This window comes from Bombina bombina, chromosome 8, assembly GCF_027579735.1.
Source record: "Bombina bombina isolate aBomBom1 chromosome 8, aBomBom1.pri, whole genome shotgun sequence".
NCBI lineage: Eukaryota > Metazoa > Chordata > Amphibia > Anura > Bombinatoridae > Bombina > Bombina bombina.
Genome location: NC_069506.1, coordinates 44,684,363 through 44,708,371, shown reverse-complemented (window position 1 = coordinate 44,708,371; position 24,009 = coordinate 44,684,363). Strand labels below are relative to the sequence as shown.

The following is a 24,009-nucleotide window of genomic DNA, read 5'->3' as shown; positions in this document are numbered from 1 at the left end:
GAGTAGACTGTCCCTTTAAAGGTAACTATTAAAGGGATAGAAAGGTCAAAACTGAAATGTACATGGGTGCATTTTAGTTGGTAATAAAAGATTTTTAGCAATATACTTCCATTAGTAAAAAATGCTTCTAGTAAAAGATGAGTGTTTTTTTGGTGGAATACGCACATATACTGTGTGGGCTGTGCACCAGCATTTAGACACCACACCTTCTCAGAGAGTCAGCAGTGGCACAAATGACATCTTCAGAGACAATACGCACCACTGCCAGCTCTCTGAGCTAGAATACAGCATATGTATGTATGCCACTGAATAAACAGTAATAACTTTTGCTAGAAGAATTTCTACTAATGCAAGTGTATTGCACAAAATACTTCTATTTCCAATTGAAATGCACTCATGCACACTTCAATTTTAACCTCTCTCTTTAACCCATTAACAACCAGCTCTGTACAGGGTACGGTGCAGTTTGTTTAGCCCTTAAAGACCAGCGCCACATCCTGTAATAGCCTGTTAGCGCGCCTGCTTCTCCTCTGTCAGTGCGCCCGCGCTACTTATGTATGCGTTAGGATTGCGGCAGTGCAGAAATAGCGTAATGGAGGGTACCCCAGGCTAGTGATCACAAGAGCAGGGTGTCTCTGTGATCCAAAGGCTGTTAGCGTTGCGGAATCTGTTGGCGCTCTACAAATAACCGATAATAAAATCAGTGGGGTGCCTCCATTCATGAGATACACAAACTTGTAATACAAACACAACTAGCGCAAAAATCTTAACTCTAGCTGAGTTTTGGCGATCATGAAAACGCAATATACCGCGCCACTTGTAATCTAGCCCTTTGTGTTTAATGTCCCTTTAAGAACATGTTGAAGAGATGAAGCGAATATTTATTAATATAGATAAATTACCTCTGTCTATGGTGGCAGATTTGCCGAAACTGCTCGCGATAAGGTTCCCAGTTAAGCCCAGAATTTGGTAAGCACCTCCGTATATGTCTTTTACCAACATATCCACATTTGTATGTTGTCCTTTGGCAGCAAGTTGCAGTAATTCATCAAACCTCTGCGGATAAGAAAAAAAGGTTTTACTTATGTGCATCTTACTGATGGTCGCTGAGCAATAAATAAAGAACTGGAAAGCAATCACAATATTTTATTTACTTAAAGGAAATGTATCTAGGAATCATCCTTAACAACTAAAGTAGCAACAGCTTATTAGTTTGGGAAAAAATATTCAACACATGAACTGTTAAAGGGACATTAAACACTAAATAAATGCTAGATATAATGATGCAGTCAAGAAAAGATTAGTTTGAGAATAAAATGTAGATGTATTTGTTTTTTTAAACGTTTCATTAGCCGTTTAAATAGTGACAAAATAAGTATAAAGTTTTAGTGTTTATAAAACAATGGGAGCTGCCATATTGTAACTTAGGTTACCTTCTCTGCTGTGGCCAATTAGGGAGAGTATATAAACAGGTCACTAGAGTGTGCAGCCAATGGCTGTGTGGAATAGAACAGTGTTCTGCACTTCCATTTCTAACAAGAACTGAGAAACTCACAATTTCAGAATGGAATTACAGGAAAAGGGGACAAAATAAATAATGATGCTAGCTATATATATATATATATATATATATATATATATATATATATATATATATATATATATATATAGTGCATAACGTAGTCCTCGGATGTGTCTATAGATTAAAGACGCAATGTATATTGGGGGCGTTACTTAATGTAATATGTTTCCAATCCTACTTTAAGGGGATTGGTGGTGACTAGAGGTGTGTGGCCCTGGTCCGAACATATGATTGGTCTTTGACGTAAATATGAGAAAAGGTGTGTCTAACGTAAACACTGACAGATGGGATAGTTGCAGGTTATTGGTCCATCTGTGCAATGATAAGACAACATGAGTATTATGTACAACATGAGGATTGTGTATATTCTGACTGAAGGGACAATCGCATAGTTACACTATGAGTGAGCTAGATAGATTGATGGGTTGTATTTGGCGCTATTGCAACAGATATAGAAGGATCGGGATATGGCGGTGTTTGGTCCTGTTGGGGCACTTGCATTAGACAGTGGTTTACATAGACACCTACAGCGGTTTTTGCGCTGCTCATAGTTGCATTGTGGCAACAGAGACTCTCTTGGTAACCATGCAGACGTCACACGCCGCATAATATACATCACGCTTAAGTCTACCAATGAGATATGGTGGGTGTTACCCTTTATTTCACTACTCGTGATTCAGGCTGGATGATTGGTTTGTTAGGGGTGTGTGGCCCGTGTCTAGGAGCGTGATTGGTTCAGAACCCCAACCCGGGCAAATATGTCCGTAATGAATGTTTTTAAGTTCATTATAAGTTCTTTGGGTATTATCTTATGGCTTCTAAACATCAGACACCCTGCAGGCCTTGATACATATTATACACACTTATATTTGTTTATTAGGTGTTTATCACAGTATAGGATCGTACACTTTGTTTAACACTAAGTTGACCTATCAGGAGCTTTGTTTCATCTGTCTTCACCTATCGGGAGCCTTGTTTCTTCTGTCTTGACACAGACAGCCTGGATTGGCTGAGAAGGGGAGGGTTTTACTTACCTTTAAAAGTTAGTCATTTTGCACTGTTTGTCAGAGGAAGGGACTGTTTTTGTGTCCCGAAACGTCACACTAATAATAAAATTTTGTTGTACCACAGACGGCTGAAGACCAGTGAGTGCTTAATCCTTGAATCTATCTATCTATCTACATATACACACACAATTTATTATTTTATATTCCTATCTAAAAAAAAAAAAAAAAAAAAAAACTTAAAAAGGTAGAGAATACAATTTTAAGAAAAATGTTTCCAATGTACTTCTATTACTTAATTTGCTTCGTAATCATTTTATTCTTTGTTGAAGAGATATCTAGATAGGTAGCGTGCACATATCTGGAGATCTACATGACAGGAAATAGTGCTGCCATCTAGTGCTCTTGCTAATGTATAACATTGCAGCATTATATGGCAGCAGTTTTGCAACAGACACACGCACTTACATTCCGGCTTTTCAACAAATGATAAGAAAATTCAGAAAATGTGATAATAAAAGTGAAATGGAAAGTTGTTTAAAATTGTATGTACTATCTGAATCATGAAAGGAAAATTTGTTGTTTTTTTGTCCCTTTAATAGAGTAATGGATTTTCTAAGGAAATTTAAAGCCTTTATTAAAGGGCCATAATACCCAAATGTTGAAACACTTTAAAGTGATGCAGCATAGCTGTAAAACGCTGACTAGAAAATATCACCTGAACATCTCTATGTAAAAAAGAAAGATATTTTACCTCAAAAGTTCCTCAGTAGCCACATCCCATTGTAAAAGACTTCTAAGCAGCATATTAGTATGTCTGTCCCTAGACAGCCGAAGGGATGAGCCTCGTGCACTCTCAAGTTATTTCCCTATTCAGTGTAAGGAAGTTTACAATGAAATCTCATGAGAGTTAAGTGAAATCTCATGAAATCACAGTAAAAGAGTTCATGACCTCAGCACTGCTGATGCTGATTGGCTGCTGTTCATTTTTTTTTTTTTTTTTTACCTGCAGCTGGGCAACAGCTGAGTATAACTTTTTACACAGAACTTACTGTGCTGAGCTGAGGAACTTGTGAGGTAAAATATCTTCATTTTTTACATAGAGATGCTCAGGTGATATTTTCCAGCTTTTTACAGTTATACTGCATCAGTTTCAAGTGATTTAGCATATGGGTATTATGTCCCTTTAAAAGGGGAAGTGAACACCTTGAAATAAAAAGACACGTCTTGTTTTGCTATAGAATAATGTATCCAAGTGTATTTTTTTTTTTTTTTTATTAAAGGGACAGTCTATTCAAAACGAATCTTTCATGATTCAGATAGGGAATGCAATTTTAAACAAACTTTCTAAATTACTTTAATCATCAAATTTGCTTTATTTTTTTGGTATTCTTTGTTGAAAGCTCATTTCTAAGAACTTGAAGGCCACCTCTTATTTCAATGTACTTGGCAGTTTTTCACAGCTAGAGGGCGTTATTTCATGTGTGCCATACAGATAAAATTGTGTCCAAGCCCATGGAGTTACAAATGAGAGGGCACTGATTGGCTAAAATGCAAGTCTGTCAAAAGAACTGAAATAAGGGGGCAGTCTGCAGAGACTTAGATACAAGGTAATCACAGATGTAAAAAGTGTATTAATATAACAGTGTTGGTTATGCAAAACTGGGGAATGGGTAATAAAGGGATTATCTATCTTTTAAAACAATAATAATTCTTTAAATTAACATCCTTTCACAGCAATGGTTTTAAAAAGTCTAACTCCACCCTCCATTTGCCAATCTGGGCTTACATTTTTCTTACAAGGCTAGTTACTGTCATATTGTTAGTATAAAATGTATTGTTTTACAGTTTATTTTCTGTTAAAGACCATATCTGAAATATATGTAGCAGAGTTAGCCTTAAGACATCCTCAAGGTTCGTTTTAAGTTCCGAGAATTAGAAATTGCTCTGTTTTTCAGAGTTGAAATAGATAAAAAGGGAGCACAGAATACAAAGTCTTCATGGCTATCACTCTATGGATTACAAAAAAACTGCAAAATGCTGATTTATCAAACCTTTGTCTTTGTGAGCAGAGCTCCAAGCCCCCAGAAAGTACCACCTCCTATAGAGCTTCCCCCGATGCGCTCAAAGCGGTCCTCTGTTTCTACCTTTTAAAAAAAAAAAAAAAAGATAGATCAGTATTTAGGAATTTATACACATACATACATGCCATTCCCTAGGAGGACACAGGAAGCGATTGGTTGATATGAAAGTATATCACTCCTTATTGGCAACCCAAACATGTCCTTCTCAGGTGTGGAAATTGTGCCCGAGTGACTTTAACAATGTTTTAACCCCTTTAAGAACTAACCTTTCTAGCACTCCTCTTACCTTTACAATGGATACCCCTGAGCCAATGTTTACTAGTAAATAAGGGAAAATATTTGGATGAGTATTTTGAAATCGAAACTCCGGATCACTGTGTTTCACATAGATAAATGCTTCATGAGGTATATTCTTTAGTACGAAGTTGCATCCCTTTATTAAACAAGTCATTTCATCTTCTTTGTCAACTCTACAATAAACCAAAAAATAGGTAAAGAAATCAGTCTAACAAATTGATTTCAAGACTTAAGTAAATTTCAAAAAAATGAAGCAGACATTTAACATTAAACTCAAAATTGAATTTCCCCCAACAGTTTGACAAAAAGGTAGTAAAAATACTTTGCAATAAACTTTCATTTTTCCCACATTTTCTGTAATTTAAAAAGGGACATGATACCAAAATGTCGAAACAGCTGAAAGTAATGCAGGACCATTCCATTAAAGTGTTAAAAATTACATGTTCTAATCCGTTAGAGCGTGAAATTTTAACGCTAGCGACACTGTAATGCTAAGTGATTAAAAGGGATATGAAACCCAGTTTTTCTTTTCATGATTCAGACAGACCATGCAATTTTAATCAACTTTCTAATTTATTAATTTTCTTCGTTCTCTTTGTATCTTTATTTGAAAAGCATGAATGTAAGCTTAGGAGCCGGCCCATTTTTGGTTCAGTCCCTGGATAGCACTTACTGATAGGTAAATATCCCTTTAACCCATACAGACACTGCTTAGTTTTTTTTCCTACCACCTAGAGATTAAAGAGCAACCAGCACATGTCAGTTTATGACCCTGCAACATCCTACACGATTTATTGATGAGTGCAGAAACTCATTTAAGTCTGTCCCTTACAGAGTTGTATCTTCAGACATACAACAGAAAATCAAACAAATTTTGCAGACTAACTAGCAATATTAAATATTTATTTTGTATGCAGATCATTTACATGAGTGCATAATTGTTAAAACTTACTATTTATGTATCAAAATATTTATCCTTTTTAATGTAATGGTTATATATGGTTTTTAAAGGATCATTATAGTCGAAAAATGACATGCGCTAAATTTTAAGACAAGCGACCCTGCACATGTGTTTTACCCTCCGCAAATGTGCTAAACACACAGTAGTAGTCCCGCTCAGGATCTGCAGAGCACTGCTGGTCGAGAGCGGAAACTAGCTCTGATTCAATCATTAGCGCTAGTCGCACGAACCAGATGTGTAACTGGCTCAGGATCAGCAGTGTTCTGCAGGTCCCAAACAGTACTTCTACTATGTTCTTAACCCCGTTGAGTGTGTTAAACATAAATGTGCAGGGTCACTAGTCAAAGGAATATGAAAGACAATTTTTATTTTATGATTCAGACAGAGCACACAATTTAAAAAAAAAAAAAAAAGGTTCCATTTGACTTCTATTATAAAATTTGCTTTGTTCACGTGGTTTTCTTTGTTGAAGAGACACCCAGGTAGCTGTCTGGAGCACTCCATGGCAGGAAATGGCGCTGCCATCTAGTGCTCTTGCTAATGGATAACATTCTGGTAAAATTGCTGCCATATAGTGATCCAGACACGTGCACGCTCCTCGGCTTGTGTCCTTGCTTTTCAACAAAAGAGAAAGATTGATGATAGAAGTACATTTGAAAGTTGTTTAAAAATAATGTTCTACCTTAATCACAAAAGAAAACGTTTACATTTCATGTACCTTTAAAATAACTTGTCATTTTTTTTTTACCAGAATGACCTTTTAAACCAAAAATGTTTGCATTTCCGCCACGCTCAACCTTGCTATTTATTTCAAGCACAGATCCCATCAATATGAGCTAGAAATAAGTCATTGTGGTTTACATAAGAACGACAGGCAGGTCGCCAGCGCTGCGATAACCACAGGAAATGCTTTACAGTACTGTTATATGCTAGTTCAAGTGTCTGCTAAATACACATCAAGGCAGATACTGCGGTATGCTAGGTTTGCATTATATAGGGAATATTTCTTAATGGAAGTTGTATTTGCCCATCCTGCCTGACTGCTTAGTTCTTGTGACAAATAGAGATCAGGTTGTATTTGCTTTGTAGCGGGTGTGCATCAACTATGCAGCTCGAATAATTTACAGTTACAAGTACCCTGGGTAACCGGTTTCTATTCCTAAATCGCCAAAAATAGTAACACCACACTAGCCTTTGGTACAGTTCCCCAAATCCAGATTCTAAACTTCTTAATTAAAGGGACAGTCTACTCCAGATTTTTTTATTGTTTAAAAAGATAATGCCTTTATTACCCATTCCCCAGTTTTGCATAACCAACACGGTTATATTAATATACTTTTTACCTCTGTGATTACCTTGTATTTAAGCCTCTGCAGACTGCCCCTTTATCTCAGTTCTTTTGACAGACTTGCATTTTAGCCAATCAGTGCGGACTCAAACACCACCAAGGGAGTGAGCACAATGTTATCTATGTGGCACGCAAACTAGCACCCTCTAGCTGTGAACAACTGTCAAATGCATTGAGATAAGAGGCGGCCTTAGCTTAGAAATTAACATATGAGCCTGCCTAGGTTTAGCTTTCAACTAAGAATATCAAGAGAACAAAGCAAATTTGATGATAAAAGTGAAATGGAAAGTTGTTTACAATGACATGCCCTATCTAAATCATGAAAGACTATTTTATCAAGAATGACTATGTTTTCCTGTTTGTGTTTTTGGCTTGTGGTGTTCTAAACTGCAGATACTAGTTTATTTATTTAAAACAACAAATGATTACAGCACAGTAATATATTTCTGATGGTACTAAATATACACATAAGAGAGACACAGAGAAAGACAGAGAGAGGCAAACAACGACAGAAAATGATCATAAAAAACTAAGTATCACCCTCAATAGAGTGTGTGATAAATGGAAGATTCTCTTTAAACTTACTTTAATCCTAATTTCTTTTCAATGAGGTCTTTAAATTTGTATGCACCACCACCTGTTGCTTTGATGACTTTCGTCTCAGTGTTCACTAGATGGTCTTTGATAAAGTCCAGGCACGTCTCTATGTAAGTATTTTCAAATTTAATGAAGTGGAGTCGCGCTGTGATCTCTTCTTGTTCGGACACTTCATACAGCAATTCATGAGACGCATCCTAAAGAACAGGGCGGCAAATTTACACCCACAATTAATATGCACAGTGAACACAATGTGATGCCTAGAAAATTAAAGAAAGGGATTAGATGTATTAGAATTCAAGGGACAGTCTACACCAGATTTTTTATTGTTTTAAAAGATAGATCATCTGCAGACTGCCCCCTTATTTCAGTTCTTTAGACAAACTTGCATTTTAGCCAATCAGTGCTGACTCCTAGGTAACTCCAAGTGCGTGAGCACAATGTTATCTATATTACACACATGAACTAATGCCCTCTAATGGTGAAAAACTGTAAAAATGCATTCAGATAAGAGGCAGACTTCAAGGTCTAAGAAATTAGCATATAAGACAACCTAGGTTTAGCTTTCAACTATGAATACCAAGAGAACAAAGCAAAATATGTGCTAAAAGTAAATAGGAAATTTGTTTAAAATGACATGCCCTATATGAATTATGAAAGTTTATTTTGGGCTAGACTGTTCCTTGTGTGATTTCTCTCCATACTGGCAAGTTTTTCAGGCCCTTAGAGGTATATATCAGAGACAGAACCAAAGGGGTAGCTAGGGAAGAATGTGAAGACATCCAAAATGTAGGTGTATTGTTGTCGGGGACTTTGTAGGTGAGGAAAATAAATCTGAATTTGAGCTTTAAAAAGGGACAGTAAACTTCAAAAATAATGTTATATAATTCTGCACATAGTGCAGAATTATATAACATTATATTAGCCAAACTTTATAAAACATAATATTCCCTTTTAACTTTTTAAAAAACGGCTGTTTTACAGACCCGCTCTCTGTGCTCTTCTGAGCGCGTCTGTTTCACACAGCGCATCGGGCCAGCTGTATAGTCACAGCCCGGCCCGACCGCGCCATAACACTAAGTGCAGCTCGCTCCTGCTCTGTCTGACAGCAGGAGCGAGCTGCACTGTGTATAATGGAGCGGTCGGGCCGGGCTGTGACTATACAGCTGGCCCGATGCGCTGTGTGAAACAAACAGACCCGCTCAGAAGAGCACAGAGAGCGGGTCTGTAAAACAGCCGGGGTTTTTTTTTAAATTAAAAGGGTATATTAGGTTTTATAAAGTTTGGCTAATATAATGTTATACAATATTCTGCACTATGTGCAGAATTATATAACATTATTTTTAAGGTTTACTGACACTTTAAGACTAAAGCAAATCATTCTAGAGCCAGAAGATGAATGACAGGTCACAAGAATTAGGACCAGATTCTCTAAAGCTCTTTGATCAGGAATATTATAAGAAAAATACAACATTAGAAAAATATACTTTGTATTTTTTTTTTTTTCAAAGAAAAATTAATCTTGTGGTTTCATGTTAGGGGCTTGAATTGAATTTAAGTTACATCACTCTAAAACACTGATTTGTATTTGCTTAAAAAAAAAATTATACTTACCTGATAATTTCATTTCCATTGAGGGAGGAGAGTCCACAGCTTTATTCATTACTGTTGGGAACTAAGAACCTGGCTACCAGGAGGAGGCAAAGACACCCCAGCCAAAGGCTTAAATACCTCCCCCACTTCCCTCATCCCCCAGTCATTCTGCCGAGGAAACAAGGAACAGTAGGAGAAATATAAGGGTATAAACGGTGCCAGAAGATTAATAAAATTTAGGTCCACCCATCGGAGATACGGACGGGAGCCGTGGACTCGACTCTCCTCCCCTCGATGGAAATTAAATTATCGGGTAAGCACATTTTACGTTTTCCATCTAAAAGGGGAGGAGAGTCCATGGCTTCATTCATTACTGTTGGGAACATATACCAAAGCTCTAAAGGACACTGAATGAAACCGGTAGGGTAAAAGGCAGACCCTAATCTGAGGGCACCACAGCCTGCAAAACCTCTCACCCAAAAACAGCTTCCGCAGAAGCAAAAACGTAAAATTTGCAAAACTTTGTAAAAGTGTGTAAGGAAGACCAGGTAGCCGCCTTACAAATATGCTCCATAGAGGCCTCATTCTTGAAGGTCCAAGACAAAGCCACAGCTTTAGTTGAATGAGCCGTGATCCTCTGAGGAGGCTTATGTCCCGCTGTCTCATAGGCCAAGCGAATCAAGCTCCTCACCCAAAAGGAAAAAGAAGTAGAAGAGGCTTTCTGCCCCTTGTGCTTCCCTGAATACACCACAAAAAGAGATGTAGACTATCTGAAATCCTTTGTAGCCTGAAGATAGAACTTTAAGGCACGGCCCACATCCAGATTATGAAGTAACCTCTCCTTAGAAGAAGAAGGGTTAGGACATAAAGAAGGAGCAACTATTTCCTGATTGATGTTACGGTTAGACACCACCTTGGGAAGAAGCCCCAAGCCAGTGCGAAGCACAGCCTTATCGGCATGAAAAAAAACCGATAAGGATGCTCACGTTGCAAGGCAGCCAGTTCAGATACTCTGTGTGCCGATGCAATGGCCAACAGGAAAAGAACCTTCCAGGACCGAATCTTAATGTCAATGGAGTGCATAGGCTCAAATGGAACCTTCTGCAATACCTTAAGGACCAAGTTTAAGCTCCATGGAGGAGCAGACTGTCTAAAGACAGACCTGATTCTAGACAGAGCCTGAACAAAAGATTGTATGGCAGGGAACTCAGTGAGTCTCCTATGCAAAAAGACCGATAATGCCGAAATCTGTACCTTTACGGAATCTGTACCTTTACGGAACCCTCTTGGAGAAAGGACAGGATCCTGGATACCTTTACCTTATGCCAAGGATATCCATGCTTCTCACACCAGAACAAGTTATTCCTCCACACCTTATAGTAGATGCGACGAGTGACTGGCTTCCTTGCCTGAATTAGCATATCAATCACACTTTCAGAAAAGCCTCTCTTGGCCAAAACTAGGCATTCAATCTCCACGCAAACAGCCTCAGAGAATCGAGATTTTGATGTTGAAAATGACCCTGTTCCTGATGTAAGCCACCGAGGTAATGTTTTCGGTCTGGAATCTGATGAAGCTGAACGACCCCAGAGGAGGTCATGCCTTCAGAGCATTGTAGATTGCTCAGAGTTCCAGAATATTTATCAGAAGGAGAGACTCCTCCCGGGTCCATTTTCCATGTGCCATCCTGGCACCTCACACAGCTCCTCATCCTGCCAGACTCGCGTATGTGGTCACAATCTCCCAGGACGGTCACAAGAGGGATGTCCCCATGGACAGTTGCTCCGGACGGATCTCCACCAAGAGAGGGAGATCCGAGTCCGAGCATCCATGGATATCTGTTGTGAGAGATCTGAATGATTGCTGTTCCACTGTCTCAACATGCACAATTGAAGAGGTCCGAGATGGAACCTGACGAATGGAATGACGTCTATGCTGGAAACCATGAGTCCGATCACCTCCATACACTGAGCCACCGAGGGGCTTGAGGAGGACTGAAGGGCAAGACAAGAGGACACAATCTTCCTGCATCGATGGTCTGTGAGAAATATTTTCATGGACTGGCCACTGCAAGTAGCGCCCCCAGAACCTTCGTGAAGACTCTCGGTGCCGTTGCCAGACCAAAGGGGAGGGCCACAAACGCAAATCTTAGGAACTTGAAAGTGTCCCTGTGAATTGGCACATGAAGGTAAGCGTCCTTCAAGTCTATAGTTGTCATGAACTGTCCCTCTTGAACTAGGGGCAGAATAGATCTGATCGTTTCCATTTTGAACGATGGAACACTCCGAAACTTGTTTAAACACTTTAGGTCCAGAATCGGGCGGAATGTGCCCTCTTTTGGAACCACAAAAATATTTGAATAGTACCCTAGACCCCTTTCTGCTTGGGGTACTGGTACGATAACGCCGAGAGAGGAGAAATCCCTCACACACTTTAGAAAGGCCTCTCTCTTTTCTGGTCTTGAAGACAGGTTTGACAGGAGGAATCTGCCCCTGGGCAGATGGGATTCTATCCTGTAACCCTGGGTGACAACCTCCAGAACCGAAGGGTCCTGAATGTCCTGTAACCAGGCTTCTGAGAAGAGAGATAATCTGCCCCCTACTTGGGTCGGAGACCGGTCAGGCCTGCTCCTTCATGCCGATTTTGTCTCGGCGGGCTTCTTGCTCTGCTTAGACTTGCTCCAAGAATGAGCCAGCTTCCAAGTTCCCTTGGACTGGTCCGCTTTCACGACGGACTGCTGGCACTGGGCCTTGTCCGCACGAAAAGGACGAAAAGTAGATCCTTTAGGCTTAGCCTTCTTATCCTGCGTTAGGAAAGTTAGGAATCAAATCCTGGACCGAACAGAATCTTTCCTTGAAAAGGCAGGGACAACAGCCTTGATTTAGAGGTCATGTCCGCAGACCAAGACAAGCCACAGAGCCCTGCTAAAACGGAAAAACCTGACACCTTAGCGTTCAGGCGAATAATTTGCATATTGGCATCACAGATGAAATAATTGGTGACCTTCAGTGCCTTAATCTTACCCTGTATCTCGTTGATGGAAGTCTACCCCTCGACCATTTCACACAGGGATCCACACCAATATGTCGCAGCTCCGGCAACCGCGGCTACAGCCGCTGCCGGCTGAAAAACAAACCCAGTGTGTTGAAACATCTTCCTTAACATGATTTCCAACTTTTTATCCATGGGCTCTTTAAACAATTAACTATCCTCGAGGGGAATAGTTGTCTGCTTCACGAGCGTGGAAATAGCACCATCCACCTTAGGGACAGTACCCCACAGCTCAAGCCGAGTCCGGAACAGGGAACAGTTTCTTAAAGGAAGAAGGGGAAAAGGAAGAACCTAAATCGCTCCCATTCATTCTTAATAATATTAGCCATCTTAACAGGAACTGGGAAGGCTTGAGGCACCACCCTGTCCTCATATACCTTATCAAGTTTAGGAATCGCAGGTTCCTCCGGAAGCTTTGGTTCCGGAACCTCCAGATTAGCAAGCACTTGCTTCAGCAAAAAGTGCAAATTCTCTATCCTAAACCTAAAGTCAGGCTCCTCCGCAGCCGGAGGTTTAGATGAAATGGACTCCGACCTAGAAGGGGCCTCGTCCGAAGAGTCTGAGTGGGCCTCGTCATCGTATAACTCCTCTGATATTTCCATAGGCATAGACAACCCCTGGGCCGGGCCGCCATGATACGCCCTATGCTTGCACTTAGCAGAACGTGGTAAAGCATGGATCATTTGATACCGCCGTTTGCAGTTGATCTGCAAAATCTGACAGCCACCGAATCTCTCCTGCAGGAGTAATGGTTGGTCCCTGGGGCGCTGCATGTGCAATTGGAGATGAATGCAGGGAACGCACCTCACGGTACGGGGAACCCTCAGAGGTGGATGGCTCAGTAGTACTAGACATCCGTTTACTTTTAGGATGTCGTAACTTTATTAAGGCATGTGGAACATAGTTGAGCAGGCTGTTCTACCAGAACCTCCTCACAATAAACACAGGAATGAGACCTTGTTAAAGAGGGAGAACCCTCTAACGTGTCAGAGTCCTCCATAGCTTGCGTTGTTATTACGGACTAGATTAACTTAATAAATAGGCACCTTTATAACCGCCAATGGCCGGGGCAGTCACCACCTCCTATGACCCAGACTACAGAAACCGTTTCGTCTCCTGCGCCGCTAATCAACAGAGGAAGAGAGATAGCCCCATCCGGTCACATAGAATGCCTGGCAGTACCACCCATGCCTAAGGGCCGTGCAATACTCATGCAAGTCACCTGAAAGTTCCACACATTGCCAGAGCCTCATCTCGCACATAACGCAGCAATGACACAATAAACAATATCATGTATAAACCCTTCCTGTTCCATAATCCCCTTTCCAGGAATATTAACCCTTGATTCTTTAAAGATAAGAGGCGTCACACTGTGACCCTGTCTTCCATGTTATCATTATGTAATAAAAAATTAAACGATCTTACCAGAATCTACTCCGTGGAACAGGAACACGGCCCTTCAAGTTTGACAGGTTAGTAGTCTCGCTCCTGATATGGACTGGAGTGTAAAAAGCAGGCAGCAAAACTAGTCAACCCTGATTGCTTGTGGAGCTGTTAATATGAGTCGGGATGGTTTCACAGAAAGACTCTCCCTGCATCTCCGGACTTTCACCCAGGCTTTTACAGAGAGGCTGACAGGACTACTTAAAACTCCAGTCCCAATGCTAAGAGTACTACCCTCCATAAGAGACTACTCCAATCTTCGGCACTTCTCCTGTGACGATGAGGGAAGTGGAGGAGGTATTTAAGCCTTTGGCTGGGGTGTCTTTGCCTCCTCCTGGTGGCAAAGACACCAGGGTGCTTCCTGTGAGATTCACTTTCCCCTGCAAGATGCTCCATTTCAAAGACTACATTACTTTCTATGGAAAGCAGATCGCCACTCGCCAGGTTAAGCCACGTATTTAATAAAATAAGTAAGGTCCACCCATGTGAGGGCTGGCGTGATTTCACTCCCTGTGGGCGAGTTTTAGCAAATCTGTCCGTATGTTTTTGCTTTCTAAATTCCTTCTAAAAGGTCATAACATTCCACATAATTTCCCAAGATCAATTTAATCTCCCTCTCGCCTCAAAAACTTAAAAAGGGATAGTAAAGTCCAAAATAAACTTTCATGATTTAGATAGGCAGTTAATTTCAAACAACTTTCTAATTTACTATTATCATCAAATTTGCTTTGTTCTCTTGTTATTCTTAGTTGAAAGCTAAACCTAGGTAGGCTCATATGCTAATTTCTAAACCCTTGAAGGCCGCCTCTTATGCATTTGAAACGTTTTCACAGCTAGAGGGCGTTAGTTCATGTGTTTCATATAGATTACATTGTGCTCATGCACGTGAAGTTATTTAAGAGTCAGCACTAAATGCCTGTAATGCAAGTCTGTCAAAAGAACTGAAAAAAGGGGGCAGTCAGCAGAAGTTTAGATACAAGGTAATCACAGAGGTAAAAAGTATATTATTATAACTGTGTTGGTTATGCAAAACTAGAGAATGGTATTAAAGGGATAATCTATCTTTTTAAACAACAACATTTTTGGTGTTTACTATCCCTTTAAGCATGATAAACATGTTAAAGGGATATAAAAACATAATTTATGCTTACCTGATAAATTCCTTTCTCCTGTAGTGTAGTCAGTCCACGGGTCATCCATTACTTATGGAATATATCTCTTCCTAACAGGAAACTGCAAGAGAATTACCCAGCAGAGCTGCTATATAGCTCCTCCCCTCACATATCATACTCAGTCATTCGACCAAAGCAGACGAGAAAGGAGGAACCATAGGGTACAGTGGTGACTGGAGTTTAATTAAAATTTAGACCTGCCGTAAAAACAGGGCGGGCCGTGGACTGACTACACTACAGGAGAAAGGAATTTATCAGGTAAGCATAAATTATGTTTTCTCCTGTTAAGTGTAGTCAGTCCACGGGTCATCCATTACTTATGGAATACCAATACCAAAGCTAAAGTACACGGATGAAGGGAGGGACAAGGCAGGAACATTAAACAGAAGGAACCACTGCCTGAAGTACCTTTCTCCCAAAAATAGCCTCCGACGAAGCAAAAGTGTCAAATTTGTAAAATTTTGAAAAAGTGTGAAGCGAAGACCAAGTCGCAGCCTTGCAAATCTGTTCAACAGAGGCCTCATTTTTAAAGGCCCAGGTGGAAGCCACAGCTCTAGTAGAATGAGCTGTAATCCTTTCAGGAGGCTGCTGTCCAGCAGTCTCATAGGCTAAGCGTATTATGCTACGAAGCCAAAAAGAGAGAGAGGTAGCCGAAGCCTTTTGACCTCTCCTCTGTCCAGAGTAAACGACAAACAGGGAAGAAGTTTGACGAAAATCCTTAGTTGCCTGCAAATAGAATTTCATGGCACGGACTACGTCCAGATTATGCAAAAGTCGTTCCTTCTTTGAAGAAGGGTTAGGACACAGAGATGGAACAACAATCTCTTGATTGATATTCCTGTTAGTAACTACCTTAGGTAAGAACCCAGGTTTAGTATGCAGGACTACCTTGTCTGAATGAAAAATCAGATAAGGAGAATCACAATGTAAGGCAGATAACTCAGAGACTCTTCGAGCCAAGGAAATAGCCATCAAAAACAGAACTTTCCAAGATAACAGCTTGATATCAATGGAATGAAGGGGTTCAAATGGAACGCCTTGAAGAACATTAAGAACTAAGTTTAAGCTCCACGGCGGAGCAACAGACTTAAACACAGGCTTAATCCTAGTTAAAGCCTGACAGAAAGCCTGAACGTCTGGAACTTCAGCCAGACGTTTGTGTAGAAGAATAGACAGAGCAGAAATCTGTCCCTTTAACGAACTAGTAGATAAGCCCTTTTCTAAACCCTCTTGTAGAAAGGACAATATCCTAGGAATCCTAACCTTACTCCATGAGTAACTCTTGGATTCGCACCAATGTAAATATTTACGCCATATCTTATGGTAAATTTTTCTGGTAACAGGCTTCCTAGCCTGTATTAAAGTATCAATAACCGACTCCGAGAAGCCACGCTTTGATAGAATCAAGCGTTCAATCTCCATGCAGTCAGCCTCAGAGAAATTAGATTTGGATGGTTGAAAGGACCCTGAATTATAAGGTCCTGTCTCAGAGGCAGAGACCACGGTGGGCAGGACGACATGTCCACTAGGTCTACATACCAGGTCCTGCGTGGCCACGCAGGCGCTATCAGAATCACCGAAGCTCTCTCCTGTTTGATCTTGGCAATCAAACGAGGAAGCATCGGGAATGGTGGAAACACATAAGCCATGTTGAAGACCCAAGGAGCTGTCAGAGCATCTATCAGCACCGCTCCCGGGTCACTGGACCTGGATCCGTAACAAGGAAGCTTGGCGTTCTGACGAGACGCCATGAGATCCAGATATGGTTTGCCCCAACGACGAATCAGTTGAGCAAAGACCTCCGGATGAAGCTCCCACTCCCCCGGATGAAAAGTCTGGAGACTTAGAAAATCCGCCTCCCAGTTCTCCACGCCTGGGATGTAGATCGCTGACAGGTGGCAAGAGTGAGACTCTGCCCAGCGAATTATCTTTGAGACTTCCAACATCGCTAGGGAACTTCTGGTTCCCCCTTGATGGTTGATGTAAGCCACAGTCGTGATGTTGTCCGACTGAAATCTGATGAACCTCAGTGTTGCTAACTGAGGCCAAGCTAGGAGAGCATTGAATATTGCTCTTAACTCCAGAATATTTATTGGGAGGAGTTTCTCCTCCTGCGTCCATAATCCCTGAGCTTTCAGGGAATTCCAGACTGCTCCCCAGCCTAGAAGGCTGGCGTCTGTTGTTACAATCGTCCAATCTGGCCTGCGAAAGGTCATCCCCTTGGACAGATGTGGCCGAGAAAGCCACCATAGAAGAGAATCTCTGGTCTCTTGATCCAGATTTAGTAGGGGGGACAAATCTGAGTAATCCCCGTTCCAATGACTTAGCATGCACAATTGCAGCGGTCTGAGATGCAGGCGCGCAAATGGTACTATGTCCATTGCCGCTACCATTAAGCCGATTACTTCCATGCACTGAGCTACTGACGGGTGTGGAATGGAGTGAAGGACACGGCAAGCATTTAGAAGTTTTAATAACCTGGCCTCTTTCAGGTAAATTTTCATCTCTACAGAATCTATAAGAGTCCCTAGAAAGGGAACTCTTGTAAGTGGTAATAGATAACTTTTCCACGTTCACCTTCCACCCATGCGACTTCAGAAATGCCAGAACTATCTCTGTATGAGACTTGGCAGTTTGAAAACTTGACGCTTGTATCAGAATGTCGTCTAGGTACGGAGTCACCGCTATGCCTCGCGGTCTTAGTACCGCCAGAAGTGATCCTAGAATTTTTGTAAAGATTCTTGGAGCCGTAACTAATCCGAAGGGAAGAGCTACAAACTGGTAATGCCTGTCTAGGAAGGCAAATCTCAGATACCGGTAATGGTCCTTGTGAATCGGTATGTGAAGGTAGGCATCCTTTAGATCCACTGTGGTCATGTACTGACCCTCTTGGATCATGGGAAGGATGGTTCGAATAGTTTCCATTTTGAATGATGGAACTCTTAGAAATTTGTTTAGGATTTTTAAGTCCAAGATTGGCCTGAAGGTTCCCTCTTTCTTGGGAACCACAAATAGGTTTGAATAGAATCCCTGCCCGTGTTCCGTCCGCGGAACTGGGTGGATTACCCCCATTAGTAAGAGGTCTTGTACACAGCGTAGAAACGCCTCTTTCTTTATTTGGTTTGCTGATAACCTTGAAAGATGAAATCTCCCCCGTGGAGGAGAAGTTTTGAAGTCCAGGAGATATCCCTGAGATATGATCTCCAACGCCCAGGGATCCTGGACATCTCTTGCCCAAGCCTGGGCGAAGAGAGAAAGTCTGCTCCCCACTAGATCCGTTTCCGGATAGGGGGCCCTCTCTTCATGCTGTTTTGGGGGCAGCAGCAGGTTTCTTGGCCTGCTTGCCCCTGTTCCAGGACTGGTTAACTTTCCAGCCCTGTCTGTAACGAGCAACAGCTCCTTCCTGTTTTGGAGCGGAGGAAGTTGATGCTGCTCCTGCCTTGAAGTTACGAAAGCCACGAAAATTAGACTGTTTGGCCTTTGATTTGGCCCTGTCCTGAGGTAGAGCATGGCCCTTACCTCCCGTAATGTCAGCAATAATTTCTTTCAAGCCGGGCCCTTATAAGGTCTGCCCTTTGAAAGGAATATTAAGCAATTTAGATTTAGAAGTCACGTCAGCTGACCAGGATTTAAGCCATAGCGCTCTGCGCGCTTGGATGGCGAATCCGGAGTTCTTAGCCGTAAGTTTGGTTAAATGCACAATGGCATCAGAAACAAATGCGTTAGCTAGCTTAAGTGTCTTAAGCTTGTTGATTATTTCATCCAATGGAGCTGAGCGAATGGCCTCTTCCAGAGACTCAAATCAGAATGCTGCCGCAGCAGTGACAGGCGCAATGCATGCGAGGGGCTGTAAAATAAAACCTTGTTGAACAAACATTTTCTTAAGGTAACCCTCTAATTTTTTATCCATTGGATCTGAAAAGGCACAACTATCCTCCACCGGGATAGTGGTACGCTTAGCTAAAGTAGAAACTGCTCCCTCCACCTTAGGGACCGTCTGCCATAAGTCTCGTGTGGTGGCGTCAATAGGAAACATTTTCCTAAATATGGGAGGAGGGGTAAAAGGCACACCCGGTCTATCCCACTCCTTGCTAATAATCTCTGTAAGCCTTTTTGGTATAGGAAATACGTAAGTACACACCGGTACCGCATAGTATCTATCCAACCTACATAATTTCTCTGGAATTGCAACCGTGTTACAATCATTCAGAGCCGCTAATACCTCCCCTAGCAATGTGCGGAGGTTCTCTAGCTTAAATTTAAAATTGGAAATCTCTGAATCCAGTCTCCCTGGATCAGATCCGTCACCCACAGAATGAAGCTCTCCGTCCTCACGTTCTGCAAACTGTGACGCAGTATCTGACATGGCTCTCATCCGCGCGCTCTATCCTTAACCCAGAGCTATCGCGCTTGCCTCTTAATTCTGGCAACTTAGATAATACTTCTGTCATAACAGTAGCCATGTCTTGCAAAGTGATTTGTAAGGGCCTCCCTGATGTACTTGGCGCCACAAAATCACGCACCTCCTGAGCGGGAGGCGAAGGTACTGACACGTGAGGAGAGTTAGTCGGCATAACTTCCCCCTCGTCGTCTGGTGATAATTTCTTTACATGTAAAGATTGACTTTTATTTAAAGTAGCATCAATGCAATTAGTACACAAATTTCTATTGGGCTCCACATTGGCCTTTAAACATAGTGAACAAAGAGATTCATCTGAGTCAGACATGTTTAAACAAACTAGCAATGAGACTAGCAAACTTGGAAATACTTTTCAAAATTAATTTACAAGCAATATAAAAAAACGTTACTGTGCCTTTAAGAAGCACAGAAAAACTGACACAGTTGAAATAACAATGACCAAAATAGTTATAGCAACCAAATTTTCACAGTAAATGTATTAAGTTAGCAAAGGATTGCACCCACCAGCAAATGGATGATTAACCCCTTAGTACCCAAAAACGGATAACAATTATATAATTAACGTTTTTCTCACAGTCAAATACACTGTCACAGGACAGCTGTGCCTGATTACCTCCCTCAAAATGGATTTTGAAGACCCCTGAGCTCTCTAGAGACGATCTGGATCATGGAGGATGAAGTAGACAGATTGTGACTGAATTTTTACTGCGCAAAAAAGCGCTAAAATAGGCCCCTCCCACTCATATTACAACAGTGGGGAAGCTCAGAAACTGTTTCTATGCAGAAAACAAAAATGGCCATGTGGTAAAAATCATTCCCTAATAAGTTTTATCACCAAGTACCTCACAAAAACAATTAACAAGCCAGTAAACGTTTTAAACATACATTTGAAAGTTATGTATTAATATTAATAAGCCTGCTACCAGTCGTTTTTACTGCAGTTAAGGCTCATACATTATTTCAGTATTAACAGTATTTTCAGAGTCAATTCCATTCCTTAAAAAAATACATTCAGTGTACACACACACACACACACACATCAGCCTGATACCAGTCGCTATCACTGCATTTAAGGCTGAACTTACTTTACAATGGTATCAGCAGTATTTTCTCAGTCAATTCCATTCCTCAGAAAATAAATTACTGCACATACCTCATTTGTTGCAGGGGAGCCCTGCATGCTATTCCCCTTCTCTGAAGTTACCTCACTCCTCAGATGAGAAACAGCCAGTGGATATTAGTTACGTCTGCTAAGACCATAGAAAAAAACCCAGGCAGATTCTTCTTCTAATGCTGCCTGAGAATAAACAGCACACTCCGGTGCCATTTAAAAATAAACTTTTGATTGTAGAAATAAACTAAGTTAAAAAACACCACAGATCTCTCACAGCTTCCTTTTTAGTTAGGCTGCAGGAGAATGACTGAGTATGATATGTGAGGGGAGGAGCTATATAGCAGCTCTGCTGGGTAATTCTCTTGCAGTTTCCTGTTAGGAAGAGATATATTCCATAAGTAATGGATGACCCGTGGACTGACTACACTTAACAGGAGAAACCCAAAATATTTCTTTAATGATTCAGATTTAGTTCTATTATCAAATTGTCTCCGTTCTCTCTGTATCTTTTGTTGAAAGCAGGGACATATGCTTAGGAGGCCTGCCCTTTTCTGGAGCACTATATGGCAGCAGTTTTGCAAGAATGCTATCCATTTGCAGGAGCACTAAATGGCAGCACTATTTCCTGTCATGTGGTGCTCCAGGTGCCTACTGGGATCTAGCTGGTGATTAGTGGCTACACAAATATACCTGTGGTTGGCTCACCAGACGACGTGTTCAGCTACGTCCTAATAGTTCATTGCTGCTCTAAAGCTGACTTTATTGGCTCAATTTAAAGGGACATACAACCCAAAATGTGTCTTTCATGACTCACATAGAGAATATCATTTTCAACTACTTTCTAATTTACTTCCATTATCAAATTTTCTTAGTATCTTTTGATAAAAATCAGGGACATAAGCTTAGGAGCGTGCATGTGTGCTGGAGCACTATATGGCAGCAATTTTGCAAGAATGTTATCCATTTGCAAGAGCAGTATATGGCAGCACTATTTCCTGCCATGAAGCGTTCCAGATGCCTACCTAGGTATCTTTAAAGTGAAGGTAAAGTTTGCTGTATTACTGTGCACTTATCTGCAATACAACACAAATCAATGGCACTGTCATTCATGAAAATTTTCATTTTTAGCTTTATTATTAGTTTTATCCGTTTTTAGTCGCAATCCAACAAGCGTACGATTCAACCCGTTATATATAAAATAAAATAAAAATTAGCCTGCTGGTCACGTTTTAAGAACAGCCAATTGACTTCCTGGCCGTTAGGCGGCCGTCATTTGACGTCACCGCTATCTTCCAAGCTTTGCGCATGCGTTAGCTTCCTTCCTCTCCCTGGAAAACCAAGCGCGGCCCCGTTTCGCGCATGCTTACTGACCAAAAAAAAAAATTCAGCAGCAATACGTAACAGGCTTGTTTATAACGTTGGATACAATATCGAAGGCTAAAACAATTATTGTTACAATTCAAATCAGCGCATCGAAGTTATATATATCATTTGAAAGTAAGTTCATATGTTTGGCTCTATAGACTGTTAAACTTATTATTTTAACCTTATATATCTTGTTAAAGACTTGATTAATAATTCATTTGATTATTGTAATACTGTGAATTAGTTTCACATTTCAAGCAAAACAAACGGTGTAATCCAAATAAATTGATCTTACTATTGTAATAGAAAAATAGAATTATATAAGGAGATATAACCAATTTAAACATTTAAAATTTAGGTATCAATTGAGATTGTTTATAATAGGATATAATTCAATTAAACGTTATTCATTCATCTATTTACAAACATATTAAAATCATTGACCTTTGTAGGAACAAGACCAAGAGTTATTGATCTTCATACTTTTAAAATTATGAAACATCATACATTATGATAGAAGTGATATATGAAATAAGGACTAATAGGATTGTTGGTTAATAAGTGCTAGATCGAACTGCACCAGTGTCATCTTTTTGTAAAATTTGCAATAGTCTATAACAGCTAATTTTAGAATTCAGTAATGAATATGTAAGGAAATTCCAACGATCGTAATAAAAATATATAAAATAAAAAGGTATTCATACTCACTATTATAGTGTTAAAAATGAGTATAATTTAAAAAATGCTTAGAAGAAATGTGACAGTAAGAGATACATAAAAAGGGTGACAATGCAAAGTTCGAATGACAATAAACTCTCTATGGCCATTATATACCTAAAGGTTGAAGGAACGTATGTAAAGAGATATTAAAGAGTCTTAGATCTAAAATCATGAATATTACATAAAATACATCGTTAAAAAAGTTTCTGCAAATTATATTTTAATTCGATAAGTAAGCTTTCATTGATTAGGCATACTTACACTGATATTGTAATCAATTGAATTGTATGATTCGCAAACTAACGGAAAATGCAGTTGCTCTCTCTCTCTCTCTCGTACAATATAGTATTGAATGAATATAGATATTCATTGAATACCATCTTGCAGAGATCGATGACGCCTGCGCTGTATAAAGCATAGACTGGCATTAACGCATGTGCATTGTGTACCGTTGTTGATGTTTTGCGCATATGCAGTGGTTATCTACGCCGGGCACGAGCATTGTAGGCACATATAGAGTGGGTGGGAACGCTCTATACCTCATAAGCTAAACAGACAGGAAATTGATTGTGGGCGGAGCTTGTAACAGAACGGTAGGGGAGAATAAAATACATTTATTAACTAAATGTTATGTAAAAAAAAAAAAAAAAAAAAAAAGATAAAAGTTAGCGACTCTGGATTTTACAAGGTGATACATTAAATAATGGATTGCAGAAAGACTAAACTTTACCTTCACTTTAACACAGAATATCTTGGGAACAAAGAAAATTTAATAAAAGAAGTAAATCTGAAACTTTTTTAAAATGGTTTGCTCTGTCTGAGTCACAGAAGAACCTTTTTTGGTTTCATATCTTAAGATGAACAGAATTTTACACTAAGGTGAAAAAAAGCTGGGCAGGAACACAAAGGCATGAACAATAACAGCTAAAGGCTGTGTGAATAAAGGGCACTATCGCATGCTGGAACCTAGTACCGGACTGGTATTCTTTAGAAAGGATTATCTAGGACAAACTACCCAAAGAACCAAATAATGACAAAGTTATAGAACAGCGCAAGGCTTGGCAGGACATATGCTCTATCCAAATACTCCTACAAAAACACAGGCCTAGATTACAAGTGGCACTCGGCGTGTTATGTTGTGCCCGGCCTCAAGAAGTCAATGTTCAGTCGGGTAATATAAGTTTTTGGTTAAAATGTTTAACCAAAGCATTTATATAGCACAATCAATGCATATATAGCTCACCCTATACTTTCAATG

The 24,009-nt window shown here is 40.4% G+C and overlaps 1 protein-coding gene across 1 annotated transcript in view; it reads right to left on the bottom strand.

Annotated features, from left to right (window-relative positions):
* Positions 1 to 24,009, bottom strand: part of PANK4 (pantothenate kinase 4 (inactive)) — a 178,875-nt gene that overhangs the window by 132,385 nt on the left and 22,481 nt on the right. The window contains exons 3-6 of the mRNA XM_053690347.1: positions 7,862 to 8,070; positions 4,957 to 5,140; positions 4,641 to 4,733; positions 903 to 1,056 (exon numbers count right to left, since the gene is read on the bottom strand). Coding sequence (XP_053546322.1) covers positions 903 to 1,056; positions 4,641 to 4,733; positions 4,957 to 5,140; positions 7,862 to 8,070 — 640 coding nt within the window. The remainder of the gene's footprint in view (positions 1 to 902; positions 1,057 to 4,640; positions 4,734 to 4,956; positions 5,141 to 7,861; positions 8,071 to 24,009) is intronic.